The sequence below is a fragment of the Aplidium turbinatum genome, chromosome 11 (assembly GCF_918807975.1).
Source record: "Aplidium turbinatum chromosome 11, kaAplTurb1.1, whole genome shotgun sequence".
Lineage (NCBI taxonomy): Eukaryota > Metazoa > Chordata > Ascidiacea > Aplousobranchia > Polyclinidae > Aplidium > Aplidium turbinatum.
In genome coordinates, this window is record NC_137482.1 from 13,536,458 (window position 1) to 13,552,618 (window position 16,161).

The 16,161-nt window shown below is 36.5% G+C and overlaps 1 protein-coding gene across 2 annotated transcripts; it reads right to left on the reverse strand.

Moving 5' to 3' along the window:
- Window positions 1–64: 64 nt before the first annotated feature.
- LOC145779439 (CUE domain-containing protein 1-like) lies at window positions 65–15,649 on the reverse strand. 2 transcript variants are annotated; one of them, XM_082591029.1, is made up of 13 exons: window positions 15,520–15,649; window positions 13,909–14,058; window positions 13,555–13,627; window positions 10,195–10,361; window positions 10,023–10,107; window positions 9,381–9,604; window positions 6,286–6,357; window positions 4,819–4,961; window positions 3,326–3,375; window positions 3,080–3,155; window positions 1,156–1,215; window positions 592–690; window positions 65–228 (listed from the first exon to the last, which is right to left on the reverse strand). In XM_082591029.1, exons 1-13 carry the CDS (start codon window positions 15,570–15,572, stop codon window positions 206–208), a joined length of 1,275 nt encoding a protein of 424 aa, XP_082447155.1. In that variant the 5' UTR covers window positions 15,573–15,649; the 3' UTR covers window positions 65–205. The 2 variants fall into 2 exon arrangements, with proteins under 2 accessions (XP_082447155.1, XP_082447156.1); XM_082591030.1 differs by lacking the exon at window positions 6,286–6,357.
- Between the last annotated feature and the right edge of the window lie 512 nt (window positions 15,650–16,161).

A 16,161-nucleotide genomic window follows, 5' to 3' on the forward strand; every position in this document is an offset into this window, starting at 1 on the left:
GACTGCCGTACTCACTGTTCTCGAATTCTGAAATGAAGCAATGGGAGACTGAAAGTACTTGCACTTAATTGATAAAGGTGTTTATTTTCAAGAAAGCGAAAGTAATTGATGAACAAACATTCATAAAGATTCGTTATATGAAATAGTAGTAAGTGGAACATCCGCAGCAATAACGATATTTTACAAAATCAACGATCGGTTGCAATCATCTCCGAGAGTCGTCTTCACCTGAGGAAAAGAATTGAAGATTTATATCGTGGGAACGTCAGCAGCAATATAGTATTACGTCTGGTGGCTGTTCAAATATCATGAGCCACCAAATGGGGCAAAGATAATAGCGCCATAGATAATTAACAGAACCTGGATTAAAAGAGCAACATTGGCAGCGCAGCTTACAATTTTAAAACAATAGTTTTTATCTATATCAGCAGTTGATACGATTGTGAAGATTCGAGGACACTAGCAACAAGGTATATTTATATGTGATTATCGTAAGTAATTATTTTGCATGGCTAAAGAGAGCTCGTACAAACAAACTACCTTTCGTAATAAGTGACTGAAAAACCGCAGTCCTATCAAAACTCGACTTACAATTAGCAAACACTGGATCTATGGTGTCGCCCAATGATTTGTAAGACTTTCTTTTGGCGTAAAACTTTTTCGCTATTTCATTGAAGCTTTTCTTGGCGGCTGAAAAATCAATAAGTTGAGATCAGCGCAATTTGTCGCTTCCGGAGAACTTTACAATTTTCTTTTCCTCATTAGGTTGTTAAATGCTCAGCCCCAGCAGTTGTATGCTTGTCGAAAAATTTGGACAAAAGGTCAGCCATCTTGGATAAACGAACGATTGTAAAATGGGCTAATTGCTATTACTTTGTAGTTTGATTCAGAGTTACGTTATTTTGTAAAAGTTAATAAAGTTTTGTAAATTGGTAGTACGTCTATATCATGGCGACCATATTGCTATGGTCTCTAAATGTACATTAAATAACAGTTCAGATTTTCACAATGGAAAACTTTAGCTGAAGTAAGGTTAAATTTACGATGATAAATTTCATCTGCGTTTATCATTTTACGATGGAATAATTAGCCTACGAACAAGACTTATACAAAATGTTTTGTTAAATGCAAAGCTTAATCACAAGAGTCGCTTACATTTGCTCATGTGCTTCAAACTGTCATTGAAATCCTTGTCTTCTGAGTCATCACGATGCCCTGCATAAAAATTGAGAAAGCTTAACAAGAAAATGTTGACAACAATCTAAAAAAACATTCATTACAAAAAGTAGCTTTTAGTTTTATAAGCAAGCACTACAATTAGAGTGTAAGGCTTGAGCTTTTTTTTCAAAAAAGGTTCCTTCCTGTCTAGTTTTGTGCTATGATATTACTGTAGTAGCAGTACTCCAGTTTTAATCCGGAATGCCCCCGTTACCGAGGGTGACCAGATCCACCTCGACATGCTGCAATCGTCTTCACACCCTGCCTCCACATTGATCTGTCCAAAGCTTCCTCTCTTGTCAAGACGTCCTTGCTGCTTTCTTCCTCAACTTGCCTTTTCCAAGTTTTCTTGAGTCTTCCTTGTTTCCTACGACCATCCACTCACAACTTCAGCGCTATTCTTAAAACATCACCTCCATTCCTCCTCAAAACATGCCCATAGCACCAAAAACAATTTGAGAGATTTCATTACAAAAAAAAAATTCTTCAAATGCTATGTGAACATTGGGAGAAATCTTCCGTGCAAATGTTGAAAAAGAGTTGTCAGATTGAAAGTGTTGCTGTCCAAATTGTTAGCTTTTGCATGATTGGAAGGCCTATGAATTGACTAGTTCTGAAAGTCACAGTGATAATGTTAATGAGGTAAAGACGACAGGTTCACAACTCAGATTGTCTGGAATAGGCATTTCAAGTGAGTTACCGTACGCTGATGAATAAAAGAAAAGGTTGTTTCCTTGAAATTTACAAGTGGTACTCAGTTAACCCAATAGGAAGCAAATTCGTTTTAAATTTAGAACTCAGTAAATATACACCTCATAAAACTGGTTACAAAGTTATAGTGTATAATAATATGATGGTATTGCAAATACAATATAGGCGCAGGCTATTAGTACTCGGTATGGAAATTTACATTAGAGTTGCCAAGTTGTCATGAGAAAATTGTACAAATTTGAGCTATGTCAAAAAAAAATCACAAATTTTCAGATACAATACAAATGAGCTACATAAAAAAATAGGGCTTAAATTAGCCGAAAACGTTTGACTGTTAATCTATTTGTAAATATGTAAAATATATTGTTATACTGTGATGCTCAACCCTGTTGTATTGTTGTGTCTTGCCTGTCTTTGATACAAGAAAGCAAACTCTCTCCCAAAACTAAAAAAACAACACTTTAAAACACCTACAAAAGTTTTGCATCCACAAAAGACTGAATATTTAGCAAATTTTTTTTATGAGTCTTTGGGTTTGTTACAATTTCACAATGAAAGAAAAGCGGATTTTGTTGGAAAGAGAAGTGTTAAACTGAAACTAAATTTCAAAAATTTCGATTATCTTAGAAATGTTAATGTTTTAAACATCCCTGATCAAAATGCTTTTTGAAAAAAATTAACCATTAGCCAAGAATTAAAATCTAGCCACAGAAAGGCCAAACTGGCTACATTGAAGTGATTTTGTCATCCTGCAAACCATGCATTTTGGGTGTGCGTTCAAACGTTTCTTTTATTTGTTTCGGGGTATTAGTTATAATGTACATTACATCATAGCACAAAGTAAACAAGGATTCGAGTAAAACAAAATTATAAGCTTCCCTCTTTCCCTGCTTTGTTATACTGTATAGGCCTAGTGTATATTCTAATAAGTGATTTCTGCAGGCTTGAAACGCTCCAGAGTGTTGCTTCTATAACCAAACCTAAAAAGCTTTCATAACAAGACACATATCACCGAAAAGGTGGTCGCTTCACTTTTCCCAGCAAACAAAACGATAGTTGTTATGCATGTGCACTTGTGCAGTATATATTCCAAATAAAAAGTGCTCAACTTCATCTGGCGATAAACTAAACAACATTTCAACTAAAATACCTTCGTTTGAAGCCACATTTGTATGACGAGCGGTGGATGGCAGTTGTTGCAGAGGATCAACAGATATCGGTTGAAACTAAACAACAAATCATCAAATATTACGAGATGGGATTGGGGCAGCAGCCGGACACTGCAGTCGCGTTTTAAGGCTGCATGTTGAGTTTTTCGATTAAACAACGCAATGACAAAGGTTGAATTATAAATCATATTTCAGTCGCTTATTTTATAGAACACTCATCAACTTACATTGCGAGAGGCTGCCGCGGAAACTTGATTGTTTTCACGCGAGTTGCCACCTAAAAATAAATTAATAGAAATTATTGTGGCAACTGGCAACACCTCTCCAAACCGATGTGGACTGGTAGGCACTTTAACATTACCCACTCGTCGAAGAGCGCCTGCTTTTCAATGTGAAATTGCTTTGTGTTTTAGTCACAATTTTCCTTATAAACTCCATTGATTGCAGTCATTAAGATCCTTCTTGCACTCAGTTTAGTTGCAGAAGAAAAAATAGTATTAGCAGAGGGTGGGAATCGAACCCACGAAATCGAAATTATTACTCCTCTGCCCAAACCATTAGGCAACGCTGGTTGTAGCGAAGCATTCAGTTAAATTTCTTTATATCAAAATTTTTCGATCAGAATATCACGTGTCGAGTCACATGACTAAAATCAGCTGAATCGCGAGTACGCTTTCGACGAGTGGGAAATGTTAAAGTGCCTACCATGTGGACTAGGGAGTTCTTCGTCATGAGAATTTAGATGCCCGCCGTCATGAACGTTTGAATCGACGTTAAACTACATTACCCTGTAGTTGGGGCTTAGTTGGCAAAACCAGCTTATCTTGCAAACACAAAGTGAAATCCTACAGAGAAAACCATTACGGTTTTGCCAACCGACTCACATGAAGTGTTTCTGTTCTTGCCAAACCAATAAATAGGTCATTTTTACATTGATTCGATGTCTGCGGTCGTTAAATCAATGTGAAAAATAACACAACTGCTGGATGGGCCTTCACCGCTCAGTTGTAAATCACTATAATGTTCACTGAAGTAAAACCTTTTTCTCATATAATCACACACGCGAAACGATTTGTTAACTATTTCTGACCAGTGTTGGCAAACAAGATGTATGTTAGCATGAAGTCAAGAAAAACAATTTTCAATCGAGCAGTCACCTGACTAATTCGGAGTGGTGGAATGTTCAAAAAACTGTATCTAATTTCATTCACAAGATATTTTATCTCTTTCTCAGCACAAGCAAAGAACTCTTTTTAAGAAAATTAGAATAGCTGTCTTTTTAGTGAGAACTATGTTACAAACGTTCCAGACAGCAAAACCTGTCATTTTTACATTGATTCAACGTCTGCAGACGTTGAATCAATGTAAAAATAACGGATTTTGCTGTCTGGGGTTTAACCGCAATCATTGAATAAACTATCACCGCACCCTCTTCAATTAAAACACAGCACATAGTGAAATAAATAAGATGAATCCCAGATAGCAAATCAGTCGTTTTTACATTGATTCAGTGTCTACAGATGTTGTAAATACCGACTGATTTGTTGTCCGAAAAATTATAACGAGTAAACAAATCTTCTTTCGAACGAAAACGATACAAATGATGCAAGTGTTTGTGGAGCCAACAATGGTTTGATCATCCATCCACCAACTTTTGAATGAAAACGAGATCAATACACTGCCCACTCGAATTTCACTCGCCAGATGACGAATAGCTTACCTTTGTTAAGTTCTTGTAAGAATTGTTCGTTCCGACGGAGTTCTTTGAGGAACTCCTCGTTTTGTAGAAGCAAAGCAAATTTTCGGTCTTCAACGTACTGACTTTGTTCTTCGCTATTTCTACGCCGAGGGCTGGAATTTGAGCTAAGAACGAATGTCGATATTAAAAGGGCAAAGCTTGCTGGTCGTTGAGTAGAAAGGAGATAAATTATCTTCCGTATGACGTAACCACTAACCACTTTTCCTATTCTTCCTGTACAAGATTTTTATGCTACGCAAACACATACGCGTAACAATTAACAAGCAACTTCAATCAACAGCAAAATCTGCAACTAATTTAGGAATAACAGCAAATTGATGTTTGCGCTCCATGTTTACCGCAAGAAGAACTTCAACCGAGTATACAAAGCACATTGATGAGAAAACTTCCCACAGCTGGCCGATAACGTAAAGATAAATAAGTGGGTCTACAGCAGGGGTGGGGAACCTTTTTAGTATTGCGGGCCACATAAAATGAGAAATAACACACGCGGGCCACTAAAAATTTCGAAATTTTGTCCGCACTTTCTGGAACATTCTGCCTTCATCACCAATCTTTCTTTTCTTTCCAGAAGCCATTATACAACGTAAAATTTTGAAATTTGAGCAGAAGGCTACTCTGCAAAACACTTTTCACGAATGGCATAACTGACCGATTAACAATAACTGGTCACATTGTGACATACACATTGTTGTTACAAATGGCCTTCTATGATGGATTAACTAGTCATAGAAGGCCATTCGCAATATACCGAGAATGCAGACTGCAGAGCCTACTCTTTTTTGAGGTTGAGTTGTTGTTTCAATATATTTTGGGTAAAGAAATTTTGACGCGGGCCACATGGAACAGTTACGCGGGCCGCATTCGGCCCGCGGGCCGCAGGTTCCCCACCCCTGGTCTACAGGAACAACAAACAGAGAGTCGTTCAAACGCAGATGAAAGCGCTGACTACAAACCACAAATTATGGTGAAATCGAACGTAAATTGAATGCTGTAGCAAAAGTTAACCAGTTTTAACCGGTCAAAACCACATACGTAAGAACAAAAATGTAACAATTGTGGCGAAGGTGTCAGTAAAAGATAACAATTCAGTTTAGTTGTGTGTTTACAAGGAAATACAAAGAACTAAACAACACAATCGCCTTGAAGTTATTTGTTTAAACAACTGTTTTAATCCAATTTATCAACAATAAAAACGCCAACAAAATTATGGTTCTGCACTGTAAAACTAAGGTTGCCTACAAAACATAAACGATATCAAGAGGTTGTAGTCTTTGTTGGTTGAAAATTGTTCATTTTATGCTAAATAAATGAATTTACGTTTCCCAGGTATGAAAATGAGATAGCTCATGACAATGAAGCTCAAATAAAAAGTAATTAATAGTTTGCATAAAAATGATTAATTAAAGCAAAATCCAGTAATACAACCTTGTGTTGCGTAGTGATTGATGACGATGAGAGGAAACTTTTCGCTCCTTACGATTTTCAACCATGACCATCCTTGTGATAAAAATTATTCGGTTGTGTTAATGAGTGTTTTTCATTCAAATGTAAAGTGGCTGGGCATGCAAGCTGCCACTTGAATGATCAATTTCTGCAGAAGCGTTGATCAACGCATGCAGACATTCTTTGTGTTGCAGTCAGTATAGCACAATGAATGGTAAGAAGTTGAACACTTTAACAACTCAAAAGTACTTGAAGGAATTTTTTGAGTGCATTGTGAAGTTTTCAGGCTGATGATCACATTACACCGGTCAACATGATTTTTCTGGCCTAAACTTTGAAAACCAGTTTACCGTAATTTTGCTAGTGCTGAATCCAAATCTGAGCTCAGTTTTTTTCTATCACATGAGATATTTGAGACATGATCACAAAAAGTTGTTATTTCTGCCACAAAGGCATGTTTACCGCTAGGTTTATTACGCATAGGTAATGCTGTGTTTCCAGTCATTTGTGCCAGGGGGCAAAATAGCTGAAATACGACCATGAACATTGGTGCTAATTTGTGTTTAGGGCAAAATTATTAACAAACAAGAAGTGGCAAGCTAAACGTAACAACTGGGCACTCTCTTTGCCAATGTTTTGCATCAAATCACAAAAACTGAAGCAAAACTAAGGCCAAAAAACTTATTTAAGCTACTTTGGCCTCTCTGGCACACACTTTTGGCTATAGCACCGCACAACATAATTATGTCATTTTTTCCCAAAAATAACAATTTTTGCTGGTCATGCTTTAAACATCTGATGTGATAGAAGTACAGTACAGCCAATGTAGGGATTCGCCAAGCCAAAACTACTCTAAATCAGTTCTCAAAATCCGAACTACTTTTAAAAAGTTTTTTTTTTTGACTTGTGTTATAAGTCGATTATAAGAGCAGACCAGCGTACAAGCTATATCAACGTACGAGTCCTGTTTTGTTTTTTTCGGTCATTTATCGGTCATTGACCGATTTTTTAGAAAAATGTCCGAAAAAAAAATAGTCAATTCGGTCAAAATGTCCGAAAAATATATAGTCAATTCGGGTGTTCCACGGTTGAGTTTCGCTGATGAACGTTGAAGAAAGTTTTCTCAGATAAAACACGACAACGTTTCTCAGCGAAACTTAATGTTGTAGCTCATAGGCGCCTAATTGTTATTTTGGCCGTGGGGGCGAAAGCGTGTTTCATCAGCAGCAACGTAAATTCAGCAAAATGTCACGCAGATGGATGACATAATTATGTCGTCACACTAGGATTGCTTTTATGGCCACACTCGGAGTTATCGCTACGTTCGACCTACCGTTAATTATTATAAACAAAACTCGACCACTTCGGTTAAGCAAACACATGCCATGCGTCTGCGTAAACTAGCGGTTGATGGACTGCGACTCTTTAAGCTAAGCACAACATAAAGTTCAGCAACGAATTAGATTTATTACCATGAAACAAGAGACGAAAAGATTTACTAAAAAGTAAAAGGTATACTGTAAATGGAATGCCAATGTCTTGAAAATGGAATGCAAATACTAACTTGATTATACGCTTGAAAATGTACCTGTTGATGGATGGATGGTCATTTTATTTTTGTTTGGATGCGAAACGCCGAAACATACATAAAATAAAAACTGACAGTGTGCATCCAATGAGAGAGTGCGAAAGACCGTAGCCCTGAAGGCGTAGGAGGTCGTCGAGTCTGCACTCTCTCATACAAATAGTTATACGAAAGAAAGTATTGCGTATTTAAAAATTGTAGCAAATTGACACAAAAAAGAAATTTGAAAGTAAAATCATTCACGTTTACATCAATTCAACAGCACGTCACCTTGAATAAATTTAGAAGTTGCTGACATCCGTAAACAGCCCTTGAAAAATAGTTACAGAGAGACGTTTGATTATAGCTCCCTTTTCACTACAATATTGCAACTTATGACTGACCTGCTTTCAACTTTATGACTGACCTGTTTTCGTGTTGCAGATAAAACAAAATATGCGCATATTCCCGCCTTTAATCAGGTTTCTATAGCAACGGTCGTGTGTGCGCCATGCAGTTTGCGCGAGTCCGTTGTTGCGTTGATTATTCCGCATGTGCGCAATGCGGTTTGTACCAGCCCTTGTTACGTTGGTAAGTGGTTACGTCGTGCCGAGACTTTAAGTTCATTTTCACAGCGAGCGGTTCACTGCCGCGACAATTCTCTGCAGAGGTTTCGACTTTCGAAAGCAACATCGAGTCTGTTTGCAAGCGCATAAAGCTAAACGCACGCTCCGTCTACGTAGCAAATTATGTTGTTTTTGGGTGCATTCAACATCTGATGACATTGAATCGACACAAAATGGTAGATTTTTGCTATGTCGCAGGCAGCAAAATCAGTCATTTTTACATTGATTCAACGTCTGCAGACGTTAAATCAATGTAAAAATGACAGATTTTGTCTGGTGTGGAATTGTAGCATCCTCCTCGTTCTAGTGATTATTTATCGCGAAGCTGTTGCGGTTTGCATTAAAAAAATGTTGTCCTGCTGCCGATCGCTAGTTTATCTATTGTTTTATGTATCAATACAGCATAAAAAGTTGGCGCCTATGTTGTAGCTAGTCAGGAAGTGCAAATTTTGGTTTGTATCAGCTACTTGAAAGGAAATATTTTTCTCAAAAAAAATGACCGAAACAAATAAAAAATGACCGAATTTTTTCAAGTCATTTCGGACAAATGACCGAAAAGTGTCAGCGAAAAAAAAACCAGCGTACGACTTCGTGCTTTCCTTTTCGGATTTGTCAAAACTTGACTAGTTGTTAAAGTGAATGATCATAAAAGAACGAAAACGATACGAACTAAACTACATTTTACAACTTATATGAACAATGCATCGATCCTTGCTTTTAAAACGTCAATAAACATGGATGAATGGATGTCGCTTTTAAAATAACAGTAACTATTAGTAAATAAATTATGAAGCAAAAAGGAAACTTCTCACTATATCCCAGTCAACCAATATTTAACCGTCCGCAGACTACAAAAAACATGGACTTTTTGCTAGCTGATGACAAACCTTTGCTGGGACGTGCGCTCGTTTCTCATTGTTGGACCCAAAACCACATTCACTTCTCCTGTGGTCTTGCGCCGTTCCAATGGCCGATGTTTGGAACGTTCGAAAGTCGGGGAGGATTTGCCTGCGGCCTGACCGGGCAAGCTCTGACGAGACGAGGATTGATGATGAGCTCTCATCGATTGCGAGGGTCGAGATGAGTGGACGTGATGGTGCGTTGAAGTGATCTGACCATTTTTGACACAAATATTATCGTAAAGTGCATTTTCCAAGTTTTCCAATGAGACAAACGTTTACGGTAACCACAAATAAATTTGAAAAACTGAATGACGCGTTACTACCATGAGCTACTTCTAAAGCTTGTTAGAAAACAATATAGTGTTATGCGTGAAACCAAAGTCAAATTAAAGGAGAAAACAAATTATAAGAGGTCCCACGAGGCCCGTCTGAGATTACCAGTGCTAAACTAAAAGCTAACCTATTATAAATGTAATTGTGTAAACAATTTAAGGCAATGAAGCAGCTTCCAAGGCATAGCAGAATTCAAGATGCTTCTCTGCCAAATATGTCAATGATTGACAAATAAACAACAACAATCCGCAAGTTCGATTACAGAACTTTATTAAGATTGCAGAACTTAATTACCTTTTTTGGATTGTCTTGGCGCTTAGTTGATGCAATGCGTAGAAAATCGTGTGGTAAAGTGCCAAGCAACGGGGGATTCCAATCTCTTGAAACATTAAAACATGCTACGTAAGTTAAGATCTCGATGACTATACACATTTGTTAAATGCAAATATTTAAACATGACACGAACCTATAATGTTTTTGTGCAGTCGCAAGTCTCTGTTCTTGATCTCTAGAGGAAAAGGGTTGCACTGGTTGTGTGGAGAATGTGTAGGGAGAAGGCGGAGGTTCAAAGTCAGCGGTAGGGGTGTACTTGGGAGGATGGTGACGATGGTTCGAACTCACACGAGGATGCAACTGGATGGTTGAAAAGATGTTCACTTAATTATCAATCCTGGCTGATTGAATGTTGATACAAAACAACACGACTGCAAGATAGTGCTACCATGTAATAACGGGTCCACGTCTTTTAGGCGCTGACAGTTAGGCGCTGGTCTAATAGGCGCGCACACTGTGGCGTCTGGATATTTAGGTGCGGAGCACTGTGGCGCCTGGTCATTTAAGTGCTATTCTTAGTGAAGTCTGTAGATTGTATCAGCTTGGCAGGGAGGGGCGTAGGGCAATGCTTTTCACACAAAATATTATATTGAACACGAAAATATATTGTTTTGTTAATGCGTGTGCGTTGTTGGTCATGGCTTCAGTGAGTGAAGTTGCTTAAAATGGCAATGCTTTTTCACACAAAATGTTATTTTTTTGAATGCTTTTTCCGAAACCGGCAATGCTTTTTCACACAAAATGTTATATTGAACAGAAAAATACGTTCTTTTGTTAATACGTGTGCGTTGTTGGTCATGGCTTCAGTGAGTGAAGCTGCTTAAATCGGCAATGCTTTTTCACACAAAACGTTATGTATATTATAATTTTAAGCAAAAAGTTTACGTAATTTAGCCTACAGTCTTTTTCATCGAGAAATTCCAAAGTAAGGGGTTGCCTAGTCAGTTTTGACTGCCAATTCCAAAAAGTGAAAGAAAAAAAATCCACTGCGTCCCCATCTTTAAGAAATCCTCATCTGATAACTGCACCGCCAAAATATTTTTTTTTAATTAGCCAAAAAAGGACAGGCAAAGACTATGGATCTGCCATCATTTACATTTTTTTGCTTAAAATAAGCCTTTTAACCTTGGACGTTAGGGATACTTCCTTGGTCATCATGGCAAAAATCCCAAGGCGTGTGTATACGTCCGTGGTCGCGAAAGAGTTTACTAAAAATGAACTCAATAATGTTCGGAAACTTGAATAATTTATTGATAAAGCTTTCACCAACGCAAACTTGGACTAACAACAAATAAAACAATAATAAATCAATAAAACAACAATATATTTTTCTGTTCAATATAACATTTTGTGTGAAAAGCATTGCCGGTTTAAGCAGCTTCACTCACGGCAGCCATGATATAATTTTCTGGCAAGCTGATGCAATCTACAGACTTTACTAGGAATAGCACTTAAATGACCGGGCGCCACATTGGTCCGCACCTAAATATCCAGACGCCACAGTGTGCGCGCCTATTAGACCAGCGCCTAACTGTCAGCGCCTAAAAGACTTGCTCCCGTAATAACCATTACATACACATACATTTTTAACTTAAGTCCCAAAGTACATCAGTGTTGTTCAAACTGATCAACTTCTGAACTTTTTACGGGCTACCCTGCCAAAAGCTTCCATTTTATACAAAAACACCTTGTGTAAAATATTTTTAAAAAATATTAATGTTTAGGAGTGACCCAAGGCCCCCAAAAGTTAGAAATTTTTGAAGAAACACTGCAGATTTCAAATGGCCATATTTTGAAAACCCTTGATGCAAACATATAAGTGTTGAGGTCAGGGTTGGAAAAAATCATGATTTTTTTAAAAAAATCAAAAAAATCCGATTTTTTTGATTTAAATCGGATTTTTTTGATTTAAATCAGATTTTTTTGATTTTTTTTATATAAAAAAGCGTCGAGTCTACTTGGGGGAAGAGATCATTTTAGTAAGATAGCAGAATTATTTTTAACCCCTTGATTGATTGAAAGGCTTTGCTTTGCAAGTGTTTAATCATTTTTATTATCATATTGTAGGCTAGCCTGTCTATTGCACATATTTTTAAGTAGGTGTGATATGTTGCTTTATACTAAATCATAATGTGCATATCGAGATTGAGGTACGTCTCAGACTGTCATCTCACTACACTAAGATCTTTCCTTACGTTTGAGCACGCATCACTTTGCTGTTTTGCTCAACTGATGCATAGCCTACAGCCAGACTTTTTGCAAAGAAAGTTTAACTGTGTAATATAATTATGTTACCGACGTACCATACCAAAACAATAAAAGTTCAGATGACACAAAAATTGCAGTTTATTTTGCATTGAAAAGTTTGTACATAAATACAAGCTCGCCAGCTTTTGCAGTACCCAATGGATTTCGAACTTCTGATTGAACCAGACCAACAGTGGAAAAAACTCGCTTAAAAACTATGTTTAGTGAACAACTCTGTTTGTGAACTGCCAAGTAAACTAAGTTGCCTTTCAAAACATGCATAGCCTATAGCCTTACGTATTAAAATATAACTTTTGTATTACAGAGAAGCAGTGAAACGTTTGTTGATGTTATTTATTTTTATTTTAGCAAATAAAAAATCATTTGATTTTTTTAATTGATTTTTTTGATTTTTATTGTTTGATTTAAATCATGATTTAAATCAATGATTTAAATCATTTGATTTAAATCAACCAACCCTGGTTGAGGTTCATTTTCATCAGCATGGTGAGCACTGTCGTTTGATGAAATATCCAATTTTTTTTATTTGCTCAAAATTCTTCATAATGGGTTTTTTTAGAACTCAACTCTACCAGTTCAAGTAGGCTACATGCTATTTTTCTTTAATGGTGTCGGTACAAGAATTGTAACTGAATGACTGGAATGCTCAGAATACCACAGCACTTAGGAGCATTAATCATGATGATAGGAATGGATGTCAATGTTCCTATCACTCTTGGTACATTCAACTCAAAATGAACTGTGCTGTACAAAACGTCTGGAAATAAAACGTCTGGAAATAAAACGTCCGGAAATAAAACGTCAATGATTGCTATACTGCTAACCCGTTCCTTTTATTTGCATTTACTCTCTGCTGCCACCAGTTCACCAATGTGATATACATTCACATGTGGTTTGTTATCACCATTCACTATCAGTCTTTTTATAGTCTATCAGTCTTTTCAAAATATAACCTTATTAATACTATAATATTAATACTGAAAATAAATAAAATACAAATTTTGAATTGTTTGACTTTATCAAACAACATTCGATGTCTGCAGACGTAGAACGAATCAAGCAAATCAATTTAAAAAAGACGTTCTTGGTTAGTCTGGACGAGGAAGTAAACATTCTAATCCAACAGTTGTTGAGTTACAGCTGTTTGTCAGATGTGCATTGACATTCACAAACGTAAAACAAACCAAAGAATAGCTTGTTGAAAGAAGCCATAACATCAGCATACCTCTGGAGGAAAGCGGCCGTTCGCGTGTGTGCTTTCATCGTAAGTGTAATACAACCTCTCAAGTGATCGAATGCTGCAATATAATCGATAAGAATTGCTTGATATGATGGGCTGATGGCTCTTAATGTCGACGAGCAACATGCACTTTCGTTATTAATAGATTAATTCATTAAATCTACTTTCAAGGCTGTTCAAAACAAGATCTATGCAAGATTTTCTTTTGATATGTAACATATGGGACACGTGTTAATTGTGTCATAGATATGATGAATTGATGATGTTATCTGTTTCGTGAGAAAAAGTGTCAGTGTTGTACGTCAGCCTTGCAAAATCTATTTACGATGCAAACCTTACTTTCTCCCAGAGTCAGACATGCCTTCTTGAGTAAGTTGCAGCAACTGATCAATAGTGGAATCGACATGACCAGAGTTTGAGCGAAGGACACATTCAATAATGTCTTTTTCCAGCGACGGAAACATGATGTGAAAGTCTTTCATTGCTTGCCTGGGGAAAAAAATGCCCTGATTAATTTCAAGTTCAAGACGAGCTTTGCAGTTTTCTCTACAAATTTAATAACTTAGACATCATACCACATGCAATTAAAAGACTAAAATGTTATTTTCTTGGCATGTTTTCAATGCACAAAATATTTCTTTGGTCAATATGGTCTGACATTAATATTGCAAAGCCTTGTAGCAAAAAATGCACTTTATGTGTACAAAAAATAAATAGCAAATCTTCTTTTCAAAATAAGAAAAAAGAATTTGACTCATGCCAATTTAATGCATAAATTTATGCACGTATAACTTACAAGTTGCACCCACAGTCCCACAGGCAGGGTTGCATTCGACAAACCAGCCATTAGTTGTGCAGAACATAATTCAAGAATTCGTTGTTGCAAGATAAGTTGTATAATATATAATGCTTTACATTCAAGTCATAGAACTTGTAATACAGTATATTGCTTCACTTACAAGCATTGGGAATTTGGTGATATCAAACTTTTAAAGCTCTTGTAAAAAAGTGACATCATTACATGAACTCTATAACAAATAATGCTACTAGTAGATTGAGAAGAGCGAGCGGAAAACATTTAAAGCCATTTTTATTTTAGTTTACACTTGTAGACCGCCAAACTCTTACAACAGCTTCATTTGAACCTGACAAATCAATATCTATTGCACAAAAACACTGTATCTGCCAATAAAAAAAACACTGTCCAATGTCCATTCAAAGTTTTGTTAGTTTGAAAAGCTTAAATTTTGCTTACTAAGTAACTTAAATAGAAGGTGTGGTATGGCATCTTTAGTAAAGTAAAACCCAAGTGTGCGATTCTGAAGAAAGAGTGACTTTAAATACTGCTCTTACGCCTTTTTTCACTTGTTTTAGTTTTTTAAAACAAAACCTTGCCATAGGGCTTGACAAACATGTTTGACAAACATGTATAACATAAATAATTACTGGGTCGGTAAATGGAAGGTCTTGAAATTATATGATTGTACAAGTACATGTTAAACAAGCTAGTACAAGTGTATCAATAGCAAAAAAGGAAATCAAACAATGTGAGCAATGCATTAAAGGTAAAATAATATAATATAGTTTTTTTCATAAATTATTAAATAGAATATGAGAGGTGCTACTGCTACATCAAAACAACAAATAGAATGGTACAGTTACTACACACGAGTACTACAATGATGCCAATAAATTTATTGCTTTGAAAAGGACACAAGTGGGGTTTATACTTCATAAACTATGAGGTTAAATATTCCCAGTGACGCTACCATCTGGTACTTTAAACATAAAATAAGTTTCAAATGTCACATTTACTCATTCTACATTTATTTTATCATCATATTACCATTAGTTTCCATGAAACATTAATGAGAATAAACTAACAAGTTGAAGATTTAAATGCAATAAAACAGATCCTTTAAATTACTTGTATATGGATTTCACCAATACCTGTATTCCAGTGTTCTAGATCGTACTGGAGAACTTCGCTCATTAGAATTCATCTTCAAATTAGCGAACTGAACCACATCAATATCAGGTAATGAAAAAGACAAAATGTTACACAATAAATATATACAGGCTAGCTGTTCAAACAAAAAATACAGTTTACTGCAAACTATTTGAATTTCATATATTGTGATAACTTTTTTGTTTTTTAAAAAGAAAGTTTATGTTGACTGATACCTAGGGAACGTTCAAATATTACACAACGCTTTTTTTCCGAATTTTTGACCCCCCCCTCCCCCATGTAACGCCAACGTAACGCTTTTTTCAATCCCCCCCCTCCCCCATGTAACGCTTTTTCACTACGAATTCAGCACAAAAAACTACCATTCCGTACTCGAAAGCGTTATGTAACGTTTTGCTTGAACCCCCTCCCCCCCGATGTGACGCTAACGTAACGCTTTGCATAAACCCCCCCCTCCCCCTCGAAGGCGTTACGTAATATTTGAACGTTCCCCTACTGTGCTGCAACAGTCTCAAATATAGAAATATTGCTGCTTTTGAAAATAACCAGCTTCTGCTACATTTCACATTGTTTAAATTGTGGTAAAATTCACCAATTTCTGGCTGGACCTCGTAGAAATTTTT

Bases quoted from the DNA above. Each gene is read 5' to 3' on its own strand.
- LOC145779439 (XM_082591029.1), bottom strand. From the start codon at position 15,572: ATGAATTCTAATGAGCGAAGTTCTCCAGTACGATCTAGAACACTGGAA. The intron at 3,156-3,325 runs GTAAGTTGATGA...TTTGTTGTTTAG, and splicing joins CCGCGGCAGCCTCTCGCAAT to TTTCAACCGATATCTGTTGA. The intron at 1,216-3,079 runs GTATTTTAGTTG...ATTTTTATGCAG, and splicing joins AAATGTGGCTTCAAACGAAG to GGCATCGTGATGACTCAGAA.